Below are 15,175 nucleotides of genomic sequence, written 5' to 3'. Positions count from 1 at the left end.
CACACTTGCTTACAAAAGCAAATCCTTCAGAACGTCTTCACTGCTCTTGCCAACTGACTATGAAACATTTCCTTATAGAATGTCCACAGTACCATATGATGCAACAAATGGCATTTCCATCTCCCTGTGAATATTCAGGATTTCCTAACTTTATCACAAATCATAGGCGATAACATTGAAAACATATTTATTTAAAACTAATAGGGCATTTCAGATATAAATTTTAATTAAGCAACATCATTGTCTCATAATACTAATTGATAGGTGCAATATGGCCAAAGTTGCTTTTGTGCCAAAAAAAAATCCAAACAACAATATGTTGAAATGTAATATATATATAAATACCCACACACATCATAACTTTATTAACTGAACTGCAACAAATCAATAATATAAACTGAGAGAATACCCTTATTTCAAGCAGTTATTTGATTTTTTTTTAAAGGGCTACAATGCAATTATTACACAGGAGAATGATTTGAAAATAGTTTATATGTCATGCTCCACATACGACAGATCAGTTCAGGACTGAATGTGTATAATTTTTTCCCACTGATAGTGGCACCAACAGCTGAATTTGTATAACTTAATGGAAGGTTTGAAAATTTAGCAACAGTGTCCTCTTTGATTTCTTGCAAATAACTGTGTTCTGATGTTTTGGTTTTTTCATTAGATGCTTCAGTAGTATCTTCCTTTTTAATATTGCTTGTTTCTTTAAATTCAAGAGAGGAATTTTTCTTAGTTCGTTTTGTTGGTATTTCTTCCAAAACTACTTCCTTGATTTCACTGCTGACAGGATCCTCATTTGAACAGGTAGGAATCAAGTTAAATATTTTTTCATCTTTTTCCTCAGTATTAGGAATTACCAAATTACTGTTAAATTCAGTAAGCTTTAAGGGATTGCCTTCAGCCTCTTCTTTCTTGATTTTATCAGATTTGTTAATACCTTGTTTTTCATTAAAATTTTTTTTCCACACTTTCCTTAATGACCTTTTCTTGTTTTCTTCAGTCTCAATGCACAGGTTCCTAAAGTTGGGAGAAAGTGAGCTTTGCTCTTTCTGATTCTCTGTTACTTTGCCCTTGATTTCTTTAACATTATCACTAGATAATATGTTTGAAAATGTCTTCTTTCTTTTCCTTGTTTTCTCATGCTTGAGATTTGCTTCTTTGATTTCATCTGATATAATAGCAGAGTCTAGGCTTTCACTTGAAGATGAACTGCTTTTAACTGTAAGTTCTCTTTCATCATTTTCTTTCTCCTCATGTTCATTATCAGAAATATTTACTGATGCTACCTTATAATTAGCAGAAAGTAAGCTTTCTGCTTTCTCTTTTTGACAAATTCTTACAATGACAGGAACTTCAAAAACATTAATGGATTTTTCTCCAGTATTTTCAGTTTTATTTGGTTTTAATGAAACCATTTTATTAAGCTCTCTTACACTTTCTTCTTTTATCTGTTGCTTCTGCTGATTTACCTGACCTTCAATACCAGATGTTGATAAAATAGTATCATTTGTACTGTTTAAAGTAGATTCGGAACATGATAACTGTACTTGCAGTGAATCAGTTAGTGGAGTACTCCACTCTTCATCGTTTGTAGAATTGCATAATGCATTAGAATCTGGGTGTTTTAACTGTTGTATGTTATTATGTTTGATAAGAGTTTCAGATTTTAAAAAAAGTTTGGAGCCTGATTTTAATTTTTCATTAGAAATTTTTCGGGATGTGTCAGTACATAACTTGCTATTGCAAAGTGCAGTTATTTGGACATCTTTATGTCCTGTTTGGTCAATATGCTCATTCAACTTGCTATCACTATTACTACATTTATTAATATGAATATTCCCATTATGTAATGGTTCATCATTATCACCAACTGATTTTAGGCTTTTAGATTCTTTTTCAATGCTTTTTTGGGTTTTTAAATGTTTAGCCCAATCACCAGAGGTACGATTTGAGGATGCTTTATCAGAATAATCTTTCAATTTTGGACTTACAGAAGTTTTAGAATCTAATGCTGAACTATTTTTAGGACTATATGTTTCATGTCTTTTTACTGTTCCATTTAAATTCTCATTTCCTTCAAGGCTTATTATCTCTTTATCATCTTCTTTTATTGGTAATTTGTACTGCAGTGGCTGTAAAATACTTTCAGACTCTTCACTCACTGTGACATCAGATTTATTTTCTTCATCCAGAACTTGTTTCTGCTCTTGGTTTTCTGCTTCTGAAAAATGGAAATATTTTACTGGAACAAAAATTTTACATAAATATGTATATATATATATATATATTTTTTTTTTTTTTTTTTTCATTTATTTATTTTAAATATGGTTAATTTATGATGCACATTTAAGTTTTATCTGAAAACTTAATTTGCACTTGTGGTTTTTTTTTTCAGAAAACTGTCCCCCACCCTTAATTTAATTTGGAAAAGCTTTATTTCACTTAAGCTTCCTTGTGAGAAGACATTATTTATTATAAAGGGCACAAACTGAATGCAATATCCAATCAAATATCTCATAAGATTGAGTGATAATACTTATGGTGACAATTTTAACCCTCTAGTGTAGTGCTTCCCAATCTGTGTTCTGTGAGACTTCACAATAAAACAGCTTTTTTTGTGGTAGGCAACAATCCAATTCTGTTAACTGTGATGGGAGATAAGGTATATCTATAACAACCTAACATATATTACACGTTAAGTATGAGTACATATTTGTATTTAAAAAATAATTATTAATACAGTTGAATACATAGTTTAATATTTTTTTGTGGTCCATGGCCTCTATCTCAAATAAAAAAAAAAGTGTCCCATATTCGAAAAAAAGGTTGGGAAGAAACACTGCTCTAATCTACAATCAGCATGTCAAAAACCAGTGAATGACCCATAGACTGCTAACCACCAAACCTAATGGATGCATAAAAAAAAATCATTGCAGTGCACACTTGTGTAATGGTGTGCATAAACTTCACTAATTAGTTATTTAGAATAAATGACAGCCAGCTGAAAAGGAAAAACTTACATCTTACATTGAATTATGTAATACTTGTGTTTGGTACTTCTCACCCTCCCATTAGACAGATAGATATAGTATTAACAGTGACAAGGCCAAAAAAACAAAATAATGCTATTTTTCCAAAACCAGACATTAAATTATAAATATATATGACACCAGTCACAAAATTCTAAATACATCTGCACAAAATATTTATTCATAAGATACCTAATTTTAAACCTAAACAAACTCTAACATTTTGTGACATGCAAATATATATACATGATCTGAAGTCTTCTGTTCTTTGTAACATGGCTGAAAATACATTTGCATTCCATACTGTGAAGAACAATGAGGATGGATTAAACAATTCTAAATATTTTATTGCATACTTTAAAATTTCATTTGCTTCATAAATACTAGCTAACTTATTCAATTTTGCATCAGCACTATCTTTCCATTGCAGTTGTAGCTGAAATAGCATCCATAGGCAGAGAGAGAAATTTGCTTCTCAATTTCATCCATGGTCCCTGGATCCATGGTTCATCCATGAATTTTATCTTTTAAAATCCTGATTATAATGCATTTTACTATTTTCATCCAAATCATCTCATCCTTTTCCCACATTAACATCAAATAAAAATTTTAAAATGTCTTAGCAGTTGTGCCCATCAAAGATATGAAAATGAAAATTCCAAGTATTTAATTAAAAAAAAAATAATTCTGTTCAAATTACCTTTTAATTAAAAGTATCCCATTTCAAGCTATGCCGGACTATGTTGTCCTTTTATTAAATACTTATAATTCTCATATCTTTGACATGCACAACTGCTAAAACTTTTAAAAATTCTTACTTGTACTAAAGCTCCTTTATTTGAAATCTGTGGAGAAGGATGAGACGATTTATGGAAAACTTAATAAATAGCTATGTTAATTCTACTTTGAAATACACCAAGCAAGAGCAACATTTTAAAACACATTTAATCAGAGATATCATTTCTTCCTTCCTACTTAAAGATCCAGGCTTAACATTACTGCCAATAATTGAGCCATAACCAGTTACAGTATAGTACATCTAAATGAGTTTAAGATTGGCACTGCAGAGTAGATTCCGCATTAAACCACATCATAGTTAAGCAATATACATAAATGAGAATCTAATTTCTTTTGGAGATCAAGAGCCGAATTTTGAATAAGGTCGGACTTTTCCTTGGTCGGACTACTGTTTCAAAACTTCTGATGTCAACGTTTGCTCAGATGATGTCAGTGAAATTATTTGTGTAGAAATGGAATCCTTTATGCCACACTCCACTTTAAAATCTCGTCCTTTATCTTATTTAAAATCTCGTCCTTTACCTTGGTTTTCCAATAAATGTGCTAAGGCTATTCAGGAGAAGAATGTTGCATATCATAATTGGCTTGTTTCCAATTCTTCAGTTTCATTTTCTGCCTACGCCAAAGCTTGCAACAATTGTAAAGCAGTTATTAATCAGTCCAAACTAGATTTTGAACAGGCTAAGAGTAAAAAACTTGCTTCTTGCCCTAATGGTAGCTGAGCATTTTGGTCTCTTGCCAAAGCTATTGGCTGCAACTTTTGCCCATCTCTGCTCCCACCTCTGTTGTACCAGAGAAACAATTATAAACAAATAACATCATGAGAGATGAGAAAAAAGCTTTATAAAAGCAGTTATTTATTTAGAAATAAATAAATCAATAATGAAGTCTGGTGAAGCCATCTCTTCTTTTTCTCAGTGTACAAGTCTTTGTAGCATCAAATCCAATATTTTAAAATTTGCCATATCTTGATGTTACATTCAACATTCGGATCTCCATTCGTAATCGCCTCGCAGGCCATGTCAACCCCCCCAAAAGCTTTCTCCAGTTCTTCTGTTGAAAATTGTTTTGGTGGCACTTCAGAATTGTTTTCCTCTTCTGCACATGCAGTTTGCTCATCAATTTCAAGGAGAGTTGCATCATCTAAGTCGCATGTGAGTCAATGCAGTCTTGTACATTGGCATTGTCCAAAGTTTTGAATCCCAAGTCTTTTCCGACCTTCACAATGTCTTCGGAAATTATCTGACCTTGCAATTCAAAACCAGTGAAATCATTTACCAAATGGGGCAAAACATGCTGCCAAACAGAACGCATGTTGTTGGCAGTGATTTCTAGCCAAGATGCAGATATATTTTCAATTATATTTAAAGGGATAAAAAATAAATTTTGAAATGAAAACTTTGTAAAAACTATCATGTCATCTCGTCAGGATGGAATTAAGAATACTGAACACTGTTGCAGCTGACTGCCTGAAGGGAGCTATTGTCACGTGTGCATGGCAGACAATAGAGTTGGCACCGCAGCATATATGTACCATACCTAGGCTACGACAATGCAGCATATATATATAGTACCTGTCTGGGCTATTGAATGAGTTTTAATATGTACAGTAAATTTTTGACTTAAACTTAATTGAAAACTGTGCTATATTGAAACCCGTGCTGTTTGAAGCTGTGCTAAGCGAGGTATTGCTGTATTTGATGTTTAAAGCATTTAATTTCAATTTTAAATTGGTCTTGATTAATTTCACAGTATTTTTCGGACAATAAAATAGATTTAGTTTCTAAATCCTGACTTGTCATTGAATGGAATGCTTCACCAGTCAAAAAATTAGCCTTCTGCTATCTTTTTTTAGAGATTCAAATCTTACTACATTATAATAGAATCAATTATTGAAAAACAAGCAATTTTTATTCCATCGAATTCTTGCCAGATGCTCAGTAAGACCCGGATAGTAGGGGATGTATGCGGTGGCTACTGGGATGAACGGCTCCCTACGTTCAGACACTCCTCTGCTATATCTCTGGATATAGCAGAGGATATCCCCAGGATCCTCTGGGGGTATCCGCACTTTCTAAGTTCTGCCGTGACACGATTAATTTCTTTTTCTTTATCCTCAGAAGTGGTACAGTGCGATCCTGCTCTGTCAAATAAAGCTTTTACTACACTATTCTTGTATTGTCCAGCTTGTGCTGAATTATAGTGGGTATATTGGCCTCTACACGTGGGTTTTTTAAAAACTGACGTCTTAAGTCTAGAACCCCCCCCCCCCCCCAGAGACCAATACATCCAAAAATGACAGGGTACTTTTCCACCTCTGAGGTAAATTGAATAAACTGTGAGAAGCTGTTAAGCCAGAAAACGGCATCATCCTCCCTCCCCTTCTGGACCAGGGCAAAGGTATCGTCAACATATCTTTTCCAATTTCTAATAGGATACGAACACCCACTAAAAACCCTGCCTTCGAACTCCTCCATGGCCAAGCTGGACACGGTGGCACTAATGGTGAACCCATGGCTGTACTGTGAACCTGTTTGTACATAGTTCTTTGAAATAACATGGTAGTACTAGCCAGACGTAATTCTACCCCAGCACAAATATCTTCAACACCAAGCAGTGATCTATTACCAAGTGAGACATCCCTGGTCAATGCCATTTTTATACAATATATTGCATGATTAATAGGGATACATGTAAATAAAGATACAACATCAAAAGAGATCATGCTCTCATTATCATTTATAGTCAAATTCCCCACAAAATTTACAAACTCTCTACTGTCTTTAATAACATATCCGGACTGCCCCACTATGGGTGCAATTAATTTAGCCAAGTACCCTGATAACACATAGGAAGGACTCCCTATAAATGAAACTATAGGCCTCAAGAGTACTTCTGCCTAATGAATTTTTGATACTTGGTCTCACTTGGTAATAGATCACTGCTTGGTGTTGAAGATATTTGTGCCAGGGTAGAATTATGTCTGGCTAGTACTACCATGTTATTTCAGGGAACTATGTACAAACAGGTTCACGGTACGGCCATGGGTTCACCCATTAGTGCCACCGTGGCCAACTTGGCCATGGAGGAGTTGGAAAGCAGAGTTTTTAGTGGGTGTTCGTTTCCTATTAGAAATCGGAAAAGATATGTTGACGATATCTTTGCCCTGGTCCAGAAGGGGAGAGAGGATGATGCAGTTTGCTGGCTTAACAGCGTCTCCCAGTTTATTCAATTTACCTCAGAGGTGGAAACGGACGGTACCCTGTCATTTTTGGATGTATTGGTCTCTAGGGTGGGTTCTAGACTTAAGACGTCAGTTTTTAAAAAACCCATGTGTAGAGGTCAATACACCCACTATAATTCAGCACAAGTTGGACAATACAAGAATAGTGTACTAAAAACTTTATATGACAGAGCAGGATCATACTGTACCACTTCTGAGGATAAAGAAAAAGAAATTAATCGTGTCACGGCAGAACTTAGAAAGTGCGGATACCCCCCAGAGGATCCTGGATAGATATAGCAGAGGAGTGTCTGAACGTAGGGAGCCGTTCGTCCCAGTAGCCACCGCATACATTCCCTACTATCTGGGTCTTACTGAGCATCTGGCGATTTTAAGGGGTTATAAGACATGCTGTGTGCAGCTTCCTGGGCGGAGGCTGTGCATAGCAATGTCCCAGGTTAAAGACCATATACCGAAATATCTCAGTAGTGGAGTTGTTTACAGAATAGAATGCCTGGATTGTGGGGAGTGTTATGTGGGGGAAACAAAACGACGGCTCAGGGATCGTCTGGGGGAACATTTAAATGCTATAAGAACCGCTGACTATAATAAGTCTGCTGTGGCCGAACATTTTTGGGAGAAGCAGCATCAAATTTCCCCGGAGGACGCTATTATTATGGATCGTGCACATGGATACTGGGAGCATAAATGGCTCGAAGGTTTACAGATTGGTTCATCCAGTAAGAATACTATGAATAGAGACAGAGGTATGCGTATTCATCCTATTTTCGAAGCAATTGTATTAAGGTCAGATGGACGATTTTGTTTGCCACGTACCCAAACCATTTCTGCTTCCGGTTCTGCCCATGTGCCGATAGATCCACGTGGAGAAATACCACGTGTGCACGTACCACGAGCCTGCTATATAAAGAGAAGTTGCAAGAAGTCTTATTACTGTTGAGGAAGGGAGCTGACACTCTCGAAAGTTTCAGGTTTTTTAGCGCTTTTAACTTTTATATTTTAGCATATTTTATAGTAAATGATTTTATTTTATTTTAGCATTCCGTAATATACAATCATCAGTTTATTGTAAATAATTTGTTTTTTGATATTATTTGTATAAACTTCAGTTACAGTAAAATTTTATTTAATGGTCGGCGTATGAGTTTATTTATTCCTAGACATGAATTTTCCCAACCTCAGAGGCCTCTTTCAGGATAATATTCCACTTGAAAACATACCATAGCAGTCGCCATATAAGTCAACCTTATATCTTAAGATAAAGGGAAAAAAAACATATTAATTATAGCCATTGTTTAAGTTGTGTTATAACCCCAAAACCTTTTTATGAAGCACATGTACCAAAGTTATTTACTTCCCCTGTCTACTTTTGGAAGCCATCATGAAGAGCCAGGTAACTACTGCAGTATTGTTTAGAAGCTTGTATCTGAGTCAGCCTTGAGTCATTGGTACCTGTGGATAGTGCCATATGATTCAAGGCTTGAGTCATGCAGCAGCAAATGGGTTAAAGGAAGGCAATTTTCAGTTTTCTATTCATTCAAAGTTTTATTCTGCAACATCATCATCTTGTCTTATTTGTTACTTGTATTACTTATGGGTGCTTTTCTGAAATGAATAACCCTTCAAAAAGAATGAAGTACAACAGCAGATTCAAGTTGAAAGTTGAATCATTTTCCAAACCACAAGCAATTGTGCAGCTGTCGGAAAATTTGGCATAAGTGAAAGTTAGTGCACAACTGGAAAAAGAACGAAGATTTATTAAATTATATGCCTAGGATGAAATGTGCCACGAGGAGGAAAAAGTCATTGGCCTGAGCTTGAAGACAATCTTTTTGAATGGCTATCAGTGAAGTACCAAAGTGGATATATTGTAACAAGAAATGCCAATTGTATTGTTGAAGCACTTCAATGGGCAAAATCTAACCCGCAAGTATGTTTACAAAAGGAATCAAGTAAGTTAGAAGTTCAAAGGAGGTGCAATCAAGTAAGTTGGTGCAGATGCTTTATGGAAAGTTGGTTGGTTGGTTTTTAGGAGCATTAGCAACTAAGGCCATATTGCTCCGGGAAATGCGGTGGTCATTCTCTGACCTTTCCTCATCCTCCGTATTTGGTGGTGACGGGCTCGAACCCCGGTCTAATCAAGAAGTGTGTGCTATGCACTGCTGCTCCTTCCCACCTGGCTACGGAGGCGGCACTTTTATGGAAAGAAAACGATATTATTTGGTATTATGCCAAAAAACAAAAATAGTTGAAAAACTACCAGATGAATTGGAAAATAAAATTACTGATTTTCAACAATACATATTTAAAAATCTGCAAGGAATACAATCTTCCATTATGAAATAACATTGTATCCACCGCAAGCCATTTAAAAAAAAATAACTTTAATCTGAGAATACCATTCTGCTCCAATTTGTACAGTAATCTTCCATGCACAACATTGTCAAAAGCTTTCCTGAAATCCAAGTATATGATATCAAAATCAAAATTATTTTTTGCATCCAGTTCCTTTGTAACCACATCATAGTATCCAACCAAATTTATCAGACAAGACTTTCCCTTAACAAACCCATGCTGTGTCTGAATTATTGCAGCAGTCTTGTCTAGATGATACTGCAATGTATCTTTAACCAGTGACTCCATTATTTTACCCGGAAGAAAAGTTAAACTAACTGGTCTGTAATTACTCATTTTGCCCTTCGATCCCCCTTTCTGAATTGGGGATACATTTGCACATCTCCAGTCCGTGGGGACCTCCCCTGAATCCAAGGATTCTCTCATAATTATGGCTAAGGGTTTGCTTAGTTCCTTTGCCACCACCTTTAATATAACTGGAGAGATCACATCCACCCCAGGTGCCTTTCTTATGTTTAACTTCAACAATTTCTCCTCCACTTTGCTCTCAATAGAGGAGAAATTGTTGAGAAATATTACAAAATCATTAAGCACCCTGCTACAATTTGATAACCTTCTGTATTTTCCCTTCCTTAATAACTCCTCATGTGTGAATGCAGATGCAAAATACTCACTCAGTTTTTACTATCAGAGCAGGATCATCAACAGCCGAAATGTCGATATCAAGTGGACCAATCTGATTCATCCCCTTCCTTTTACAGTTTATATAAGTAAAGAAATCCTTGGTGTTTTTCTTAGCATCCTTTGTCAAAGATTTCTCGTAATCTGCCTTAGCGTGCCTAATCTCCTTTGTGACTTGATTACAGACTATTGCTATTACTATATACATATAAAATAAAAAATTAAAGACCGAGAATTGTATAACTAAAACTGTTAAAAACTCTGTGTAACAAACTAAACTAAAATATGCAAAACCAATAGAAAAACCTTATGAGAAGTCTTCAAGGCATTGTGTCTCTTTGTCAACTCAAAATAAGAATAAGAAACACAATAGCAGGTCAATATTATTTTGAGTTGACAAAGAGGCACAACACCTCGAAAGCTTCTCATAAGGTTTTATATTGTTTTTGTATTGTGTTTAATTTTTTATTTTATATTTATAAGTAATTAAATTCTCAGATTAAAGTTATTTATTTTTAAACAGTTTGCTAATTGGTACAATATTATTTCATTATGAATATACCTGGTGCTTACGGCCCTTTTTTTTTTTTTTTTTTTTACAATTTTTCATCGTCACACATTGGAAATATGGATGAAACTTCCATGACTTTTGACATGGTAAGGAACTGAATTGTGAATTCAAAAGGAGCCAAAACAGTTTTTTTTTTTTTTTATGAAAACCCCAAACACAAGACGTAATAGAACCTATAGTACTTATTACTGTGCTTGGGTTGAGAAGACGAGAAGATATTTGTTGACATTAGACTTGAACTTCTGTAGACTGTAATTTTCAGGAAATATGTATGAAGGAAGGTTGTTCCAGAAAATGGCAGTTGAATGAATAAACGAGGAAGATGAGAAGTTGGTTCTGTGAGTTTGAAGTTGGACAGTAAATGGATTGGCTGGTGGCAGCACGTGTTCAGACTGTTTTGAAAGAGAGAGCAGGAATTAAAGAAGCCAATTCAGAAGAACAGTGTCCATGGAAGTATATGTAGAAAAGGCATGCAGCAGAAACAGTACATCTATGACACAGCAAGTGGAGAGCGTTAGAGATATTAATTAACCTAACTGTCCTCTTCTGAATGGAATATAGAAGCCCGAGAGAGGTTTTGGGGGCACTGCCCCAGATGTGGGAACAATATTTCATAGTAGGGTGGATTTGCGATTTGTACAGAGTGAACAGCTGTCTTTAGGAAAAGTAACGCCGAGAGTGAAAGAGAAAACCAAGTTTTTTAGGCGCAGAGTAAGCAATATTTGTAATGTGGTTGTGCAAAGAGAGATTAGAAGTCAGGGTAATCCCCAAAGATAAGCATAGGAGCACAAGAATCCTTTTTGCGAGATATAAGAAAAGACTGAGTTTTAGAAGGATTGAAATCAACTAAGTTGTCTTTGCTCCACTGGAGAATTACCTGGAGTGGTAATTCTGCATTTAAGGAATTGGTAGAGGATATTTGAGAAGGTGAAGCTGATTGAACAAGGCAAGCTTTCTCAAAATGGAAAGTGGAATGCAATGTACTATCATTGGCAAAACTATGGATAGGATTTCCAGTCAATGGAAGAAGGTCATTAATATACATGGGGGAAAGAACTGAACCTTGGGGGGGATACCAGTATTAGTGGAGAAGTTAGGAAAACAGAGAGCCAAAACTGGATAACCAATTACAAAAAACTGTTGTAAAACCATAAGATGGAAGCTTGTTTAGAAGACCTTTATGCCAAACATGATTGAAAGCATTTGAGATATCAAGAGCAACTGCTTATATTTCACCGAACTTTTCCATTGGATTTGTCCATAAATGGGTAATATAAGCCAAAATATCAATATCAGTGGATCCATACTGGATATTGACGGAATCCATACCGGTGATCATTGATCAGATGGACGTTTTCTAGGTAGTTTAAGAGTTAGCAGTTAATTGATTTCTCCATTGCTTTAGAAAGAGTAGAAGTAATTGCAATGGGACGTTAATTGGATGGGAGGGATTTGTCACCCTTTTTAGGAACTGGCTGGATATGAGCAAATTTCCAAACAGAAGGAAAAACACCTTTGGAATAAGAAAGTGAGAAAAGGCGGCAAAGAATAGGAGTAAGTTAAGGAACACAGGTTTTGAGAACAAGTGGAGAAATACCATCAGGACTTGGAGCTTTCTTAGCATTAAGATTCGTCAAAATCCTTCAGACATCCTTTTGACGGAAGACCACAGGAGGCATTGAATGGAGCGTGTTGGGAATGGTGGGAGGTGTTTTACCAAGATCATTAATACATGAGTTGGAAGAAAAATGGGATGCTAGCAGGTCAGCTTTATTCTTGGCAGAAGTGACAACAGAACCATTTGGTTTTGGCAGAGGTGGGAGCAGAGATGGGCAAAAGTTGTGGCCAATAGCTTTTGGCAAGAGACCAGAATGCTCGGCTACCATTAGGACAAGAAGCAAGTTTTCTACTCTTAGCCTGTTCAAAATCTAGTTTAGACTGATTAATAACTGCTTTACAATTGTTCCGAGCTTTGGTGTAGGCAGAAAATGAAACTGAAGAATTGGAATCAAGCTAATTACGATATGCGACATTCTTCTCTTGAACAGCCTTGGCACATTTATTGGAAAACCAAGGTTTAGATAAAGGATGAGATTTTAAAGTGGAGTGTGGGATAAAGGATTCCATTCCTACAGGAATAATTTCACTGACACGATATGAGCAAACATTGACATCAGAAGTTTTGAAAGAGTAATTCGACCAAGGAAAAGAAATCTTGCAGGTAATCCCATTTTGCATTCTTGTAATGCCAAACGATACGAGGTTGGGAATAGCCATGAGATAAAGGCTCCATTGGGAGCCTTTATATCATGGCTATTCCCAACAGACTTGGTCTGTTCTCCAGTGGAGCCTTTGAATCACCAAAAAAGGTTGCCAACCCCTGGCCTAGACAGTCATATTTCTGATTAATTTTCCACTAAGAGGATGTTATCTTTGATTAAGTTCTTTCAGTGAATAATTTATTTCAATCTCAATGTAGTGTGTTGTATTTTGGGTAGTTCTGCAATTGCTGTATGTTTTATATCATTCACCCAACATCAGTTTTTCCAATGAATCATTTCTTTCAGTGCAGTGTGTTGTATTTTGGGTAGTTTTGCAATTTCTGTGTGTTTGGTATCCTTCAAATAGTTTCCCAAACACTCAGCTTGGGAAATATTCATATCTTCATTTTAAAATTTTTATGATATATATTTTGAACATTAACTGCCGTCATAATTAGGAATATCAAAGTCTGTGCATGCTTCACGAGTATTCGTCACATTCATGAGACTTATGCAAGTCTTGTGAACGTGACTTTACTTGTGAAGAGCTACATATATACACAGAGAGAGAGAGAGAGAAAAGAGACAAAAAAAAACCCCGACTATTTCAGGCATGTTAAAAAAATTTAACTTGCCTGAAAGTAAATGCACTGCGTACATTAGCTAACTTGTTTATGCTAAATGTCTTGGTTTTATTTGCTTTATTTTAATTAATTTATTAAAACATGTTTAAGATGGATGTATTTAATATAATATTTTTATTTCACTTGGTTTGGATTGGTCTTTATTATTATATATTTTTGATAATTTTTGAAGCTATCTGCTTAAAACTTAGTAAAACCATGTGAGAGTGTATGTTTGGAAAGGCTGATTTCAAACAATGAAGATTCATTTAGAATTTTAAAAATAGGGAAATTTATTGAGACAATTTTAAAAATTTTTTTCTAATTGAATTCCTGGCTAAAATCATCTTTTTGTCTGAACAATCACTTATACTTTAATATACAAGTAATTACAAAGTAACTTTATAACTTTAAATGTTTATAATGATTATTTTTTACATGAGGAAAACTCTTATATACACACATGCATGTATGTGTATAAGAGTAACTGTAATATTTGCTTCCTAATAAGGAGAAAAACAGAGAAACTAAATATCGCACATTTAAAAAGTTTTAAGAATTAAAAGTTTTAATTCTTACAACTTTTTTAATAAAAAAGTTAAGAATTTAAGAATTAAAAATGACTTTCACATAAAAATTGGTTTAATTCAGATTACCGTATTTTCCATACCATAAGATGCACTTTATCATTAGAACTTATCGTTTATTCCCAGAGAAAGGGTTAAAAGGCCTACCTACTTTCTTTTAACAACCTTAAATCTTTCAATAAATGAGGAAGTTTATATATCATAACATCAGTAATAACAAGAGAGACAGTTGATAGTAACTAGTTTTGGGGATTCTGTGAGGAGTAAATTCATTCTACACTGACATTTTGTTTAGGATGAACTTGTAAATTTGTGTTTTAGATATAAGAAATAACCCCCCCCCCCCAAAAAAAAAAATTTGCCTTCTAAAACCTGAGTATGTGTTTTATAGTCTGGAAAATATGGTAATCAACAAAACATAACAAATAAAAAAAGCATACCTGACCATGTGGCACCTACCTAATTTTTCCAAAATCTTTCTGTCTGCAGGTGATACAATAAGAAATTGTAATGCATTATTGTGTTGGCATAAGGCTGCAATTGGTCCCAATCTTTTTGAAGCACTTCTATCTAAAGATTCTAATTCATTTATTGACATGCTTTCCTGTATTGCTGAGGCCATTCTAAAAGATAAATAATGCCTCAAACACATTACTATAAAAATAGCATCATAACTAATATTAGTTACTTTTTTCATATTACTAACAACAGTAAAGTCACAGCTGCAGGGATCTGACCCAAAATCCTGACAGCATCTAGTGTATTGTAAAAATACAGTAGGCCCTCGATTTAATGGATTAATTGGAGGAAGGGGTGTAAGCTATTGCTGAAAGTCCGTTAAATCAAATGTATTTTAAAAACATATATTAATTAACGAACTTACAATGTACATTGAGTAATTTATACACGCCACTAAAACATCTGTTAAGAATATAAAAATAAATTTATGACAGGAACCAAACTTTATTTTAATTAAACATGTCAAAAACTATATACAATGTAACTAATGGAGTATTT

The 15,175-nt window shown here is 34.8% G+C and overlaps 1 protein-coding gene across 3 annotated transcripts in view; it reads right to left on the bottom strand.

The window, feature by feature from the left end:
• Positions 1-354: 354 nt before the first annotated feature.
• Positions 355-15,175, bottom strand: part of LOC150080898 (uncharacterized) — a 162,981-nt gene continuing 148,160 nt past the window's right edge. For all 3 annotated transcript variants that reach the window (XM_090381101.1, XM_090381103.1, XM_090381102.1), the window contains 2 exons: positions 14,618-14,781; positions 355-2,230 (listed from right to left, as the gene is read on the bottom strand). In XM_090381101.1, coding sequence (XP_090237227.1) covers positions 462-2,230; positions 14,618-14,781 — 1,933 coding nt within the window. In that variant the 3' untranslated portion in view covers positions 355-461. The remainder of the gene's footprint in view (positions 2,231-14,617; positions 14,782-15,175) is intronic.

Source organism: Mastigoproctus giganteus, chromosome 9 (genome assembly GCF_048544385.1).
Source record: "Mastigoproctus giganteus isolate SK-2022 chromosome 9, ASM4854438v1, whole genome shotgun sequence".
NCBI classification, from domain to species: Eukaryota; Metazoa; Arthropoda; class Arachnida; order Uropygi; family Thelyphonidae; genus Mastigoproctus; species Mastigoproctus giganteus.
This window is presented reverse-complemented; position numbering and strand designations above follow the sequence as displayed.